We start from the raw sequence: 15313 nt of genomic DNA on the forward strand, positions 1-15313 counted from the left end.
GTGCGCGTGTGTTCATGCTATGGTTGATCGAACCGTGCCACTCCATCTTAAGCCGCCCATGCGCCTTTCCACCATATAGTCCTAGCCAGAGCACCGCGATGTTGGTTAATTATGTTTTCTATGTTGTAAATGCGAATATCATAATAGGAAAATGATGGATCATGGAGTCGAGTAGAGTAGCAGAAAAGATGGTGCCTTGATGATCGTGTTGCCATGATGGAGTGCTAATCTTTGGTTAAATCTTACCCAGGTAAGCCCCGGTGCATAACCCTTATTATTCTTCACTTTACTTTATGCTTGTGCATTAAGTTTCAAGGAGTTGAATGGAAGCCACTTGCATATATACATCCTGATCCCATGAGTCTTACTAGTATGATAGGATAATGTAGATATCTATGCTATAGGATCCGGTAGAAGATGAGTGATTACCTGTCACTCGCGAGAGATAGGAAAATATTATTATTATATATTATCTACTAAAACAGGTATGAATGACAAATGGAGACTCGATGGAGTGGTACGTGGATCTGAAATTGGTTAGGCATTCGAGCGAGGCTCGGATTCCAATTGTTCTACCTGTATCGATTAAGGTCCGACAGTTGCTGTGGATGGTAGTAAGGTCACAGACTTATTATCCTCAGCACATACTTGCTTATGGGAGCGGGAAGACTTGTCATTCTCTTGTCATGGGGTTTCAGCTCTTTTTGGACTGACTTTAGGGGTGGGTTCTAGGTGGAGGTCTAAGCACCACACTGAGGCTAGGTCTCGGGTGTTGGGGGCTTGGAGTCTAAGTTTGGACGGGACCTAGACCCCTTGATAGGTGTCGACGGAATATCATCGGCAGTCCACCGAGGGGCACCCCGCGATGGTAGATTGATCGGTAGAGGAGCGTGTAATCGAGAACAAGAAGGCAACAGAGACACACGAGTTATACAGGTTCAGGCCATCGGTACGACGTAATACCTTACTCCTGTGGTCTGTTGATTTGCATTAGCTATCGTATGATTTGCCGTGAATTCGTAGGGGGTCCCTGTCTGCCTTATATGGTCCGGGGGGCAAGGTTACAAGTCAGTTAGATCTGAGAGATAACCAGAAAGTAATAACAGATTACAAGAAACATGGGATCGTATATATCCTATCAGATCTCGTAACATCTTTAGGATATCCTCTCCGTGCCTTGCGGGGGTCGCCGAACATAATTGTGCCCCGCAAGGCTCCTTCTTGCGGGCTAGACCGCCCCTGGAGGCATAGCCCATGTGACCTGCCGTGGGTATCTGGGGTCGTACCCCCCACAACTAGTCCCCGAGTGCCTTGTACCCATTGCGCAACGCCATCTTGAGACTTTCTGAGCAGGTGCGAACCAAGACCGAGCTGTCCAAATCGTGGTCCGACCACCATAAGGAGCAGCCGATCAGTTGTGAGCAACTACCGAGCAGTGTACAACATCACCGAGCAGTGTGTTCCGAGCATGGCTTGTCATAAGGGTGTAAGGAGCTCAAGTCCAAAATTAAAAATTCCTGCATGGTAAAGTGAAGTGTGCCCACTTAGAATCCGAAAACAATGGTAAAGATACTTGGTTTATCCTTTGGATGCTCGGAGGCTTTCAGAAAAACAAACACATTCACCGCAAGGTGAAGTGTGCCCACTTAGTCCCCGAGCCTGACAGTAGGTGACGTAGTCATGTGGTGCCAGGCTCAGAAATTAGTGAACCGTCCGAGCAGGTAGCCAGTCCCCGAGCGTAGCCTCGAGACAAAAAACGAGCACATTCACCGCAAGGTGAAGTGTGCCCACTTAGTCCCCGAGCCTGATAGTAGGTGACGTAGTCACGTGGTGCCAGGCTCAGAAATTAGTGAACCATTCGAGCAGGTAGCCAGTCCCTGAGTTTCTGGCGTAGATATCGGATAAATCAAATTGCGGCGAGAAATTCGGAGTAATGGCCGTACAGTATCAGTTACTAAGCCTCATTAAAATGCGGAGAATTCGGAGAAAGTGGCGGCGATAAATGAGCGGCGTGGGCTACTGTGACACGATAGCCCAAGTTGCGGCCCATCAAACCATTTTGGAGGAATCGATGTAGCGCTGATCGCGGGAACGGTTTCCCAAAAACCCTCAGAGTCAAGGCAGAGTGGGGGAAGTGCTTTATAACCGCGCCACCACTCACATCGCCTCCTACCTCCATCAAGCCACCCTGCTTCCTACCTTCGCAATCCCTGTGCTTCACCTTCCGCATCAATCGCGAGCATTCGCCTTCAACCCTAGGACCAAACCATAGGAGATGGCGCCGAAAAAAGGAGCTATAAAGCTGAAGAAAGTGGCCACCGGAGCTAGCCGCGACGAGGAGTGGGTGCCGTCGAGGACGTCGGCGGCTGATCTCGATAAGATGGTGGCGGCGAGCGTTATCCCCGACCGTCTTACTGCTGGATGGTGGCCAGCTAGCGGTGAGCCCTTCCCGACACCACATACTGATGAGGTTGTAGTATTTGAGGATTATTTCTGGCGAGGGTTAGGGTTTCCTGTCCACCCCTTTCTGAGGGATCTTATGGAGTTTTGGGCGATTAGCCTCTATAATCTGCACCCCAACACCATTCTGCATGTTTCTATCTTTATCCATTTCTACAAGGCATTTCTCAGTGTTCTGCCGCACTTCAACCTCTTCAGGCACTTGTTCTATCTGAAGAAGAAGGGGGCAGCAGTTCAAAGGTGGTTGGCGGCATGTACCTGCAGCTCAGGGATGGGATGGCCAGCGAGTATATCAACGTTCCGCTGAATACCTCCCTGAAAGGTTGGAACTCTAGATGGTTCTATATCAAATAGAGTCACCCGTTGATTCGAAGCGATGTCCACTATATCCCGGTTAACCACAGTAACTGGTTGGAGAGACCCAACAATGCTGAAATGGAGCAGGTAATGGAACTTATGGAATTGAGTAAAGGCTTGGAGCTTAGGGGTGAACTGGTTGCAGCTAGTTTCATAGTTCGACGCATCCAACCCAGCAAAGAGAGGGCCCACCCGATGTTTGACTTTAAAGGTGACAACGACGGTACCCGTGAAAGCATGGACCGCCTATCAAAGAAAGAAGTGATGGATCGTGCCATGGATCTGTTTTCTTCGAATGTCTCGTTCAGCTGGCCTAAAGGGATGAAGGCTTTCAACTACACCAACCCGCCTCCTCAGGTAACCATTTCGCTTCGCGTCTATCAGGCAATAATTGCCGAGCATAGTACTGACTCACTTATGAAAAGATTCATTCACAGGATAGGTCAATATACTTTTCAAACGTGCCGAGAGCCGATTGGCCAAAAGGAGTAGATCCTCAGCGGCCACTGCATCATGAAGAAGGTGAGCCAAGCTCCTCGTCGGATAGTCCATCCCCAGTGTCAGAGAAGGTCCGCGGGAAGAGACCGGCAGTAGATGAGCCAGCCCAAAAAAGGAGAAAAACCGCCAGCTCTCATGCACACAAACCAGGAGGCATCTCTCTTGGAGAGGACTGAGCAGTTCGGCCACCACGAACTGCTGTGCTGGAGTGGTCGGACGATGACAAAGACCAGTCAGCACCTCCGCCGAGCACGATGGAGGTGCTGGCGGATAGTGTCACTCCCAAGCATCGAGCAGAGGAAAGTTATGGTCGGGCAACGGTGGACGCCCCGGCGATGCAAAGTACCGAAGCCCCCGAACAACGCACGGAAGGTGGGGCCGCCAAGCACCAAGAAGAGCGGCAGCCTGCTGCGGAGGCGCAGGAGTCCTCCCACAAGGTTAATCAAGCAGCCGTGCCTGGGGGGTCAGGCAGGCACCGCCGATTCAAGAAAATCAATCGGAAGACCAAACCGTGAGTATATTTGCCTTGGAGTAATTATATTGTTCTTTGATTTCACCTTGTTACTGAGAAGCCGATATGACGTAGTGCGACGCCGAGGCCCATGACCTCAGAAGAAAAAATGACGACTGCCCCCGTCCAGGAGTCCCCGAGTGTTCGGCGAACAGAGGACGAGCCAGCCGTCGCTCCCAGCGGACCTGGCGATGGTGAATCGTTGGCGCACACGATGGGCGCGTCGGCGACCGCAACCGCGGCTACGACCGAAAAGGACATTACTGTGGAAACGGAAACTGCGGCTGCTGTTGATGCACCAGAGGTTATAGACGCCACCCCGTCAACTACTGAGGAGCAAACGTCGTCACCCGCAGGGGTGCCAGGAGTGGTCGAAGCGGCGGTCCAACCACGGAGCCCCCCGAAGGTGCCTCAAGCGACGATGGAGGAGGACGAGGTCATGGAGATCGAGCGCGCTGCGCCTGAGCCCCAGTCCGTCCGGATTCTCCAGAAATGCGGGGAAGAGGTGGTAGTCGTCGAAGAAGAAAACACCACCAGAGAGATAAAGAGGTTGAAATCCGCCGTCGCCAGAGTTATGACTCAAATCGAGGTGAGTGCCACACCAATAACACTGATAAATGTTGTCGGAAGATCAAGGTTTATCTTTTGCACTATTAACCCGCAGGGGATAGCTTGGACAGCTAAACAACGACACCAATTGATAAAGAGGATGGAGCCCCTCGCCGAGGAAAATAAGATACTCCGGGAGGCTTTAAGTCTTTCGGAAAAAAGTATTCAAAGGCCCCAGCGGGAGCGGGACCTTGCGGAGTCGAATTCGCAGGACCTTGAACATCAAAATGGGGTTCTGTTCGAGCGACTAACGGCGTCGTCCGAGCAACTGAAGAAGACATCCGAGGAGCTGGCAATTGCATCCGAGGAACTTAAGAAGATGTCCGAGCAGTTGAGCAAGAAAAACATAGAACTCGATAGTAAAACTGAACAGCTCGACCGGAAGTGCCAGCAGTTGGAGGATGCATCCAAGCTGAAATCGGGTATTCTTTTTCACATAATGTGCTTTGCAGTAAGTAGCCGTATATTTTTTTTGTCTTATCTTTTGTGCTGGCAGAGCAAGATGCAGAACTCAACCGGCTTCGCCAGACCGTCGAACAAATCCGACAAGAGAAAACGAAGGAGTCGGATCGAGCTGACAAACTGGCCGAAGAATTGAAAGGTAGGCTTCCCCTGATCAGAAGTGACACCGTAATTCTTTTTTTTTTTGCTGTGACGAACCATTGTAATTCTTGCAGATTATCGACATAAAACCAAGGCACAGTTCGATGTGCTGGTGCAAGAGGCCAAAGTCCATAAGGACAACTTCAACACTATAACTGCCGCAATAAAACCAGTGCTGGACTGCGTCGACGTTGAACCGGCGCCCTGTCCTGATGGTAGGCAGCAAGGGCCAGACACCATCGTGCAGAGATGCAAGGCGGCGTGGGAAAACTTCAAAAACTTCAACCGTGATGCCGTTTTGACCGCCGCTACTCATGCCCTTGCGGTTGTTCGGTCCCATTATCCGTCCGTCGACATCCAGTCGATAGGTGGTGGGTTTGCCGATGGGCTGAGCGACGCGCAGACCCAGCAGCTGGAGGATGACGTTGAGGATGTGGCGAAAGTGCTTGTCGGCGATATAGACTTGTTTGGCGAAACCGAAGCTGCTGGCGAAGCTTAAAGAACTGCTCGGATATTACCTCCTGTATTACATGATTTATCTGGCTAAGAAGAATCTGTGTATTATGGACACGATGCTCTTTTTCCCAATATAAGTTGTGTTCGATCTTTTAGTTTTCACTGAACTAAATGCCTTAGTTAGGTCGTGATCCGTAACACATAACGCGGAGCCCATGCATATGTTGGAGAAATAGGCGTTGTCATAAGACCGTGTCCTGCCGGCCAACATGCCGAGCACTGAACTCATGGTACGTTTGGTGGGGTGTTAGAGCCTTGTTGCCCTCCAGAATTGCTATTGCGAAAAAACGTTCTGCCCAGCAGCCAACGTGAATAACGTGGCGAGAGAAATGGCTAAAGCGGCGTCCGAGCGATTAATTCATAACTGAAATCTAGGCCTTGACTAGCCCATAGTCCATAACGTTGAGCGCGGAGGCGCTGACACATGTAGGACGAACAGGCATGGCCAAGGAACCGCAGCCGACCAACCGTAACGCAGAGGGCGGAGCCCCTAGGGACGTGTAGGATGTAGTCGGGGACTGGGTCATTTCCATAGATAACAGAAGGAAAAAAGGTGTGCTGTTTGACGATCGGCGGGCTATGTTGCGAAAATTGAAAGTGCAACACCGTCGTTGTTTTTGTAGGAAAACCTACGCGTCCCGGAGGAAGCATAGTAGGCGATTTTTGGAAAAATCATGTTCGGTGATTGGGAGTTAATGTGCTCGGCGATTTGGAGAAATCGTGCTCGGCGATTTGGAGGAATCGTGCTCAGCGATTTGGAGGAATCGCGCTCGGCGATTTGGAGGAATCGCGCTCAGCGATTTGGAGGAATCGCGCTCGGCGATTAGGAGGAATCGTGCTTGGCGATTTGGAGGAATCGCGCTCGGCGATTTGGAGGAATCGCGCTCGGCGATTTGGAGGAATCGTGCTCGGCGATTTGGAGGTATTAGTCGAGCGTATTGGAGGCCATCGCGGTGTGGCTTACATTTCGCTAACGGTAGTTGAAGCTTATGATGAAGGAAAAAATATAGACAAATTATGGAGACCAGAACTTTATTAATATTAAAGTAAAGAATACATATCTATGTTATTTCATGGGAAGAAACGTATAAGGTACTCTATGTGCCAGGAGTTGGGAACATCGAGTCCATCTAGGTCGCATAAACGATAAGACCCTGGTCGAGTGACACCTTTTACGATGTAAGGGCCCTCCCATGGTGAGGACAGCTTGTGAAGCCCTTCGGTTTTTTGTTTCCGACGTAAGACGAGGTCGCCGATCGTGAACGAACGACCTTTGACGTTACGGTTGTAATACCTCCGCAGACCTTCGAGGTACTTGGTTGTGCGAACGCAAGTAATCAGACGTTCTTCCTCGGCCCGATCAATGTCTTCTGTCCGAACAGCTGCGGCTTGGTCTTCATCATAGTTTTCTACTCTGGGTGCTTGGAATGCAATATCCGTTGGAAGTATGGCCTCTGAGCCATAGACCATAAAATATGGAGATACGCCGGTACTGCGACTAGCTTGAGTGCGCAGTCCCCAGACCACAGCTGGTAGTTCTTTGAGCCATCTGCCCAGGTGCTTCTCTTCTTTCTGATAGAGCCTTTTCTTGAGGGCGTCGAGGATCATACCGTTAGCTCGCTCGACCTGACCGTTAGCTCTAGGGTGAGCGACGGAAACGTATTTAATAGAGATGCACCTGTCCTCGCAGAAGTCCCAAAAATGATGGCCGGTAAAAGTTGTCCCGAGGTCGGTGATGATGCTGTTCGGGAGACCGAATCTATGTACGATGTCCTCAAAGAGCTCGACTGCTTTTTTAGCAGTAGCTGCGACGAGTAGTTTGTATTCGATCCACTTGGAGAACTTATCGATGGCGACGTACACGTACCGGAAACCTCCTGGCGCAGGTTTGAAAGGCCCAATCATATCCAGTCCCCAGCATGCGAATGGCCAGGAAGCTGGAATGGTTTGTAATTCTTGTGCCGGCACATGTATTTGCTTGGCAAAAAATTGACATCCCTCACATCGTCGGACGAGATCTTCTGCATCGATAATGGCCGTGGGCCAGTAGAAACCTGCTCGGAAAGCTTTGCCGACCAGTGTTCTCAAAGCCGCATGATTGCCATAGGAGCCAGAGTGAATTTCATATAATAGCTTCACGCCGTCGTCTTGGATGATGCATTTCTGCAGTATCCCCTCCTTGGCACTTTTCCTCATCAGGCTACCGTCTACCAACACGTAGTGCTTACTTTGGCGAATTAGCTGTTCGGTTTCGATTTTGTCGACGGGTACTTCGCCATTAGAGAGGTACCTGATGAACTGTTCTCTCCAATCGTCGAGCTACGAAGGTATCGTGAGCACCAACTGCTTGCCAGGGGGTACCTCTACAACTTCCTTGTCTTCCTTAATGGATGGTGTCAAGAGGTCCTAAACGAAGATCCCTGCCAGAGCCGTGGTACGAGAAGATCCTATCTTCGACAGTTGGTCGGCTATTTGGTTTTGATCCCGTACCACGTGGTGGTACTCAATGCCGTAGAATTTTCCTTCCAGCTTCCTGATTTCGGCGCAGTAAGCGTCCATCTTCTCACTGGAACAGGACCAATCTTTATTGAGTTGATTGATAACCAGCGCGGAATCCCCATATACCATAAGGCGTTTGACGCCGAGATCGACGGCTATACGGAGGCCGTGGAGACATGCTTCGTATTCCGTGGTGTTGTTAGAGACCGGGAAGTGTATGCGAAGAACATATCGGAGTTTATCCTTTGTCGGTGTGATGAACAGAATGCCCGCACCGGCTCCATTAATATTAAGGGCACCGTCGAAGTACATCACCCAGTGCTCGGGGCAAGTGGCGGCGACGGGTTCTTGGATTTCGGTCCACTCCGCTATGAAATCGGCGAGCGCCTGCGACTTTATGGTCGGCCTACTTCTGAAGTCAATGGAGTAGGTGCCGAGCTCAACAGCCCACTTGATGATACGACCGTTGGCCTCTTTATTTCATAGAATGTCTCCCAGAGGGAACTCGGTGACCACGACGATCTTGTAGTATTCGAAGTAATGTCGGAGCTTGCGTGAGGTGATTAAGATTGCATATAACAGCTTTTGCACCTGAGGATAGTGAGTTTTGGGCTCATTAAGTACCTCGCTGATGAAATAGACCGGACGCTGTACCCTGTAGGCGTGTCCAGTTTCCTCGCGTTCGACGACAATAGCCGTACTGACAACTCGAGAAGTGGCGGCGATGTAAACCAGCAGAGTTTCATCTAGTCGTGGCGCTGTCATGATTGGAGGTTTTGTTAAAAACAATTTGAGCTGCTTGAAAGCTGTGTCTGCCTCCTCCAACCAAGAAAAAAGCTCGGAGGCCTTGAGAAGCTTGAAGAAAGGCAGCCCTTTTTCACCGAGGCGCGAGATAAATCAGCTTAATGCAGCCATGCAGCCTGTGAGCTTCTGTATATCCTTGACACACGTCGGCCGTTTCATGTTGGTGATGGCGGAGACTTTGTCGGGGTTTGGTTCGATGCCCCGAGCGTTGACGATGTAGCCGAGCAGGATACCGGATGGAACTCCAAAGATGCACTTTGAAGGGTTTAGCTTCCATCGGTATTTGCATAGGTTGGAGAAAGTTTCTTCAAGGTCGGAGATAAGATTGTCGGCGGTTCTAGTCTTGACGACCACGTCATTGATGTAGGCTTCGACGTTGCGGCCGATCTGTTGGTCAAGGCACGTCTGGATAGCCCTTTGGTAGGTCGCACCGGCATTCTTTAGTCCAAAGGACATAGTGGTGTAACAATATGCACCGAAAGGCGTAATGAACGATGTTTTAACCTGGTCTTCCTCATTGAGGGAGATCTGGTGGTAGCCTGAGTAACAATCGAGAAAGGAGAGCAACTCGTAGCCGGCGGTGGAGTCGACAACCTCGTCTATCCGAGGCAAGCCAAAGGGGTCTTTAGGGCAGTGTTTGTTAAGATCAGTATAATCAACACACATTCTGCATTCTTTATTCTTTTTCTTAACAAGAACAGGATTAGCTAACCAATCTGGATGATACACTTCTTTTATAAATCTAGCAGCTAAAAGCCATTTTATTTCTACCCTAATTGCCTCCTTTTTGTCCGGCGCGAATCATCGAAGTTTCTGCTTGATCAGCTTAGCGGTCGGTGAGACATTCAAGGAGTGCTCGATCCTCTCCCGTGGTACCCCCGGCATGTCTGCAGGTTTCCAAGCAAACACATCGGCGTTGGCATGTAGGAAGGAGACGAGCGCGCTTTCCTATTTGGGGTCAAGGTGAGCCCCATTTTTCACCGTCTTGGAAGGGTCGTCGAGGCCGAGGCCGATCTCCTTGACTTCCTTGGACTTGGCGGAGGCTCGGGGAGGCTCTGGGATCTCCATGTCGTTTGTAGATGCGGTCTTGGCTTCGGCGACCACGCTGGCCATCTGGATGGAGAGGTTGGTGGCGTCGGCGAGGGCGAGACTTTCCGTCTCGCAGGCGTAGGCGACAGAGAGGTTGGCCCGTAGAGACAGGACTCCAGCAGGCGAAGGCATCTTCAACACCAGATACGCATAGTGTGGAATGGCCATGAACTTGGTCAGAGCCGGGTGCCCTAGTATGGCGTGGTAGGCGGTGCCAAAGTCGGCGACATAAAAGTTGATATGCTCCACTCTGTAGTTGGTTGCCGTGCTGAACTGTACTGGTAGGGTAATTTCCCCCAGCGGTTTGGATGCCCTGCCGGGCACCACACCCCAAAAGGAGGAGTCTGAAGGCGTGAGGTCTGTTGTCCTGAGTCCGAGCTCCCTTAGGGCCCCAGCGAAGAGTAGATTCAAAGTGCTCCCACCGTCGACGAGGACTTTCCTGAAGAGCACCTTCCGAACAGTCATGTCAAGGACTAGGGGAAAACGCCCTGTGTAGGGTCTGCCCACTGGTCGGCCCTGCTGAAGGTGATGGAGATTTTAGACCACGGGCGATAGCTAGGGTTGGCGGTAGTTTCTTCTGAAGCTATGGCGAGCACTCGTCGGGCGGCGAGCTTCCGTTCCCTTCTGCTTTCGTTGGAGGCGAGACCCTTGAAGATGGTGGCGACCACCTTGTCGTGGTCCTAGAAGGCATTATTATTATCCCCTGGTGGTCGGCGTCCTCCGTTCCCACCATTGTCGTCGTTGTACTTTTTCTCCTGGAATTCCTTAGCCAAACCAAGGCAATCTTTCATCTTGTGTTTGGCGTTCTTGTGCAGGGGGCACGGACCGTCCAGAATCTTCTTGTACTGCTCGTCGTAGTTACGCTTTGCGCGTGGCTCATTGACGTTGGCAACAAAGTGATCTGGTCAGCGGCGGCGATTCTGACCAGGTTTGAATCCATCTGGCTGATCACGTCCGCTGTCCCGGTGGAAACTACGGTCGTCGTAGCGGCGATCGTTGTACTATCGGTTGTCGTTGCGGTTGTCGTGGTGGTGAACGTTGTGCTGTCGGTCGTCGTTGCGGTCATCATGGCGGCGAGACGGGCGATTAGTGCCCATGTCTTCGTTAAAACGCACCTCCGCTTCCTCGGTGTCGGCGTACTAATTGGCGGTTGTGATCATCTCGCCGATGCCGGTGGGTGGCTTTCTATTGAACTTAGAACGGAGTTCTCGGTGATGAAGTCCTCGGACGAAGGCGGTGATGACTTTGGCCTCCGTGATGTTGGGAATAGAATTCCTCATCTCGGAGAAGCGTCTGATGTAGCTGCGGAGTAGTTCGGATGGCTTTTGGTTGATGCAGTTGAGATCGTGCTTGGTGCCCGGCCACCTGCATGTGGCCATGTAGTTGTCGGTGAAGACTCTCTTCAGATCTTCCCAAGAGCCGATGGAGTCCGGGGCGAGGCTTGTGAACTAGCTCATGGCGGCTGGCGTGAGCATGACAGGGAGATAGTTTGCCATGACGTTGGTGTCTCCTCCGGCGGCTCGGACGGCGGTGGTGTAAGCCTGCAGCCACTGAGTTGGGTTCATCCTTCCTTCATAGGGCTCGACTCCAGTGATTTTGAAACCACGAGGCCACTGGAGCGTTCGGAGTGCCCTAGTGAATGCAGGGGGCCCTTCCGGGCTGTCAGGATCAACATCGGTAGTGTTGCCGGCGACGATCGGCTCCAGAGCTGAGTCCGAGTTGCCGTATTCCTGCTCGTACTCCTAGCGACGTCGTACTTCATCTTCATGCCGCCCGAAACATCATTGGTCGATACGCCGTCGTGCGTCCTGAAGATTGCTGAGGTGCACTCGGGCGTCCTGTTCGACCTCTTGGTCGTGCTGGCAATGATGCTCAGCGCGGTGGCCTCCAACTCCCCCCTAGGGAGGTGGTGACTGGTCGGCGAAGCGGCTTTGACTAGGGCAGCGATTGGATCTAGGATCAACTGATCGGCGGATCACGCTTGTGGAGCACGAAGGTCTCTGAACTTCTTGGATCTTGTTAACTTGACAGTGTGCCGCTTTAAGCATAACGGCGACCTTGGCGAGCTCGGGCGTCTGTGGGAGGTGAGCGAGTTCATTGGCGGCCATGGCCAAATTAGCGCTCGGAGTCTTGAAAACGTCGTGGCCGTCAACGCGGAGGAATTCTTTGTTGAGGTTGCGATGAAGGGGCCTTCCTTGTGAATCGATCTGGTTATCACAAGTGGCCTCGGCCATCGCGATGGCGTGTTCGTTATCACACCGTTGCGCACGGTTGGCGTTCCTGTTTTCACGGGCGGCGCGTTCCTCGTCTATTTCGCCGTTCCGGGGGGGGCTGTCGATACTGACGTTGAAAATCGTGCCACCCCAGAAAGGCAGGAGAGGAGGTTGCTTGGTGAAGGTCTCAGCGAGGGGCTCGGTGGATCCTTGAGATTCGGAGTCCGAATTTTCCTCGAGGATAGTTTGGAGAGATGCTCCGAGATCCCGGCCGGCGTGCAGCATGTTGATGGTTGGTGGAAATTGGTCGGCAAATTTGCCCCTTAGGGCGTCCTGATATGTAGTTGCGGTGTTGGCGAGCCCGAAAGGCAGGGCGGCGGGCCCTAGAGTCTTCCGAGCATTGATCGTTGACAGATCGGGATCGGAGGGTGCTCGGTGCTGAACAAGGGTGTCTAGAGCCAACTCAGCAATGGAGAGGCAATCGGCGAGTTTCAGGCCGACCTGATCGATAGATTCGATCAGATCGTCGTTGTTGACATGCCTCCTCTGGTAGCAAGGAAGCGAGCGATGGGTGGCTGATGGAGCCGACCTCGGAAGTGGTTCCGAGATTGGATCTGCAGTTGCAGATGCGAGGGTGGTCGGTGCAGAGCTGATCTGCACCGGCTCAAGAAGCTCTCCAACTCCGTCGGTGTTGATGACCCACGTGATGGATCCAACCGTGAAGATCTGGCTAGGCTACGGGAGGGACGAAGAGCCTACGGAAAAAACCATCTTATTCGACAAGGAAACAACACGCACACCCCTACCTAGTGCGCCAACTATCGATGGAATATCGTCGGCAGTCCACCGAGGGGCACTCCGCAATGGTAGATTGATCGGTAGAGGAGCGTGTAATCGAGAACAAGAAGGCAACAGAGACACACGAGTTATATAGGTTCAGGCCGTCGGTACGACGTAATACCTTACTCCTGTGGTCTGTTGATTTGCATTAGCTATCGTATGATTTTCCATGAATTCGTAGGGGGTCCCTGCCCACCTTATATGGTCCGGGGGGCAAGGTTACAAGTCGGTTAGATCTGAGAGATAACCGGAAAGTAATAATAGATTACAAGAAACATGATATCGTATATATCCTATCAGATCTCGTAACATCTTTAGGATATCCTCTCCGTGCCTTGCGGGGGTCGCCGAACAGAATCGTGCCCCGCAAAGCTCCTTCTTGCGGGCTGGACCGCCCCTAGAGGCATAGCCTATGTGACCTACCATGGGTATCCGGGGTCGTACCCCCCACAATAGGAGAGAGGCGAGTTGGTTCCATTTGTGCCTGGGGTATAAACGGGGCGTGTGTTTTGGCGTACCCTGCTAGGATACATTGATTCACGAATCGCCATTTCTTTGAGACGGTAATGACTTGGCTATGATCTAGCACCGTAATAAGAACTGGAATTTGGAAGGATAAAATGGTTCTATTTGCTTATCACCTGCTTGAAAGTAGCATAGGTGCTTACCTAGCATAATAAGTTAAACAACTAAAATCAATTGCTAAAACCTAGAATGTAAGGATTCACTATTAGTGATGCTTCCTGCAATGGCAATAACTCACAAGCCAGAAGGCCTTACATATCCTTGGAGTCTTTTATTTTCCTCCTATTAGGTAAGTCTTGCTGAGTACAATTGAGTACTCAGGGTTTTATTCCCTCTGTTGCAGGTGTCAGACGGATGCGAGATGACTCTTGTGTGTGGAAACCTCCTGGTGGGCTAAGCGAGGGATTCCTTTACACTGCGATTATAGAGTTTATCTATAACCCTCACTAAGTGTTTTTATAAGAAAAGTTTAATAAGTTGATAGCATATCTTGTATAGAATGTCCACTACATTAATACTTCACCATGCCATTAAATTAATCTCCATTTCCACTGTAACTCAGAACATATGTTTTAATTTCTGCTACTGCATCCAACTTGTTTAAGTACCTGATGTTGTAATAAAGTGATGTGAGACATAGATAAGAATGTTGTAAGCTTTATCCTCTCGTTTATGTTCCTGCTAAAAAATGTGGATTTTCGAGTTCTTCCATTGGGTGTGCTCGATAGAACGGCATGATTTGGTGCACTCACTTAGGGTACTTAATGTCTAATAGAAGACAAGTACTCTGGGGAGTCCATTATATTAGGCGGTTCTGCCACAGCGTCGCTGCAAGAGGGATCGGGCGGCAATGTGTAATCGCGGGGAGAGCCCGTTCTTCGGTGGATGTACCGGGGGGACCCGACGTCGATGCTTTTCACCCTCAATGATGCCACTAAGGACATGGAATGGGAGAGTATCAACATAGGGGTCTCATCCGTGCTTGAGGCCCTGAACAACTCAATGTGCGTGCTGTGTGACGCCGTCATCCCGGCTGGCCACATGCCATGTGATCCTGCTTCTCATCCTTCTTCTCCTTGGTTTTCTATGTATCTAACTTGTGTCTCCCTGCAGTCTCTTATGGCTCGTAGCTCGGAGAAGTCTAGGTTCCTACATCAGCAAAAGGACGCCTGGGATCACCTCGTCGAGGAGGTGCGGCTGCGCAGTGAGGTGATAGCATAGCTTGCCGCTGCCTAGTGGAGGGTGGCCGAGCTAACTTCCCTTGCCGAGGAGGTGGCCAGCCTTTGAACCTGAGAGGCAGAGGCCCGTCGATATGCTGATGAGGCCAAAAACATGTTTGTGGATCTATCGAAGGTCACACAAAGATTACGAAGAAGGCGCGTAGATCTAGAAGGAGCGGGATGAGCTGCTCTAGAGGGATGTGGAAGCCCGCCAGTGGATCTTTGACCTCCTGGGTGAAGCTGAGAAGGAGAGGGACCTAAAGCTGGGGGTCGAGGAGAGACTTGTAGCCCTAGAGACGAGGATGAGCCAGGATGCCATGACGATCGATCGACTGCGCAAGGAGCGGGATGGGTTGTCCCAAGCCATGGAGAGGCTTCGTTCAGAGCATAACATGGCTCACAATGAGTGCGACACCGCATAGTAGCAAGTTGGCTCTCTCCAGGCTGAGCTTGAAAGGCAAACGAACCAAAAGCTGGAGGCCGAGAGTGTCTCTGTCGGGCTCGCCGTGGATCTAGCTCAGGAAAGGATGAAGGTGCAGGACCTAGAGAAGGAGCTTGCCAAGGTGTAG

The 15313-nt window shown here is 51.2% G+C and overlaps 1 protein-coding gene across 1 annotated transcript; it reads left to right on the top strand.

Annotated features, from left to right (window-relative positions):
• Positions 1-4040: 4040 nt before the first annotated feature.
• On the top strand, positions 4041-15313 carry LOC136464963 (uncharacterized). Its single transcript, XM_066463888.1, has 5 exons — positions 4041-4857; positions 4932-5036; positions 5113-5333; positions 14638-14733; positions 15188-15313. Exons 1-5 carry the CDS (start codon positions 4041-4043, stop codon positions 15311-15313), a joined length of 1365 nt encoding a protein of 454 aa, XP_066319985.1.

Source organism: Miscanthus floridulus, chromosome 7, assembly GCF_019320115.1.
Source record: "Miscanthus floridulus cultivar M001 chromosome 7, ASM1932011v1, whole genome shotgun sequence".
Taxonomy (NCBI): domain Eukaryota; kingdom Viridiplantae; phylum Streptophyta; class Magnoliopsida; order Poales; family Poaceae; genus Miscanthus; species Miscanthus floridulus.

Bases quoted from the DNA above. Each gene is read 5' to 3' on its own strand.
- LOC136464963 (XM_066463888.1), top strand. From the start codon at position 4,041: ATGGGCGCGTCGGCGACCGCAACCGCGGCTACGACCGAAAAGGACATT. The intron at 4,858-4,931 runs GTATTCTTTTTC...TTGTGCTGGCAG, and splicing joins TGCATCCAAGCTGAAATCGG to AGCAAGATGCAGAACTCAAC. The intron at 5,334-14,637 runs GTTTTGACCGCC...GTCTCCCTGCAG, and splicing joins AAAACTTCAACCGTGATGCC to TCTCTTATGGCTCGTAGCTC.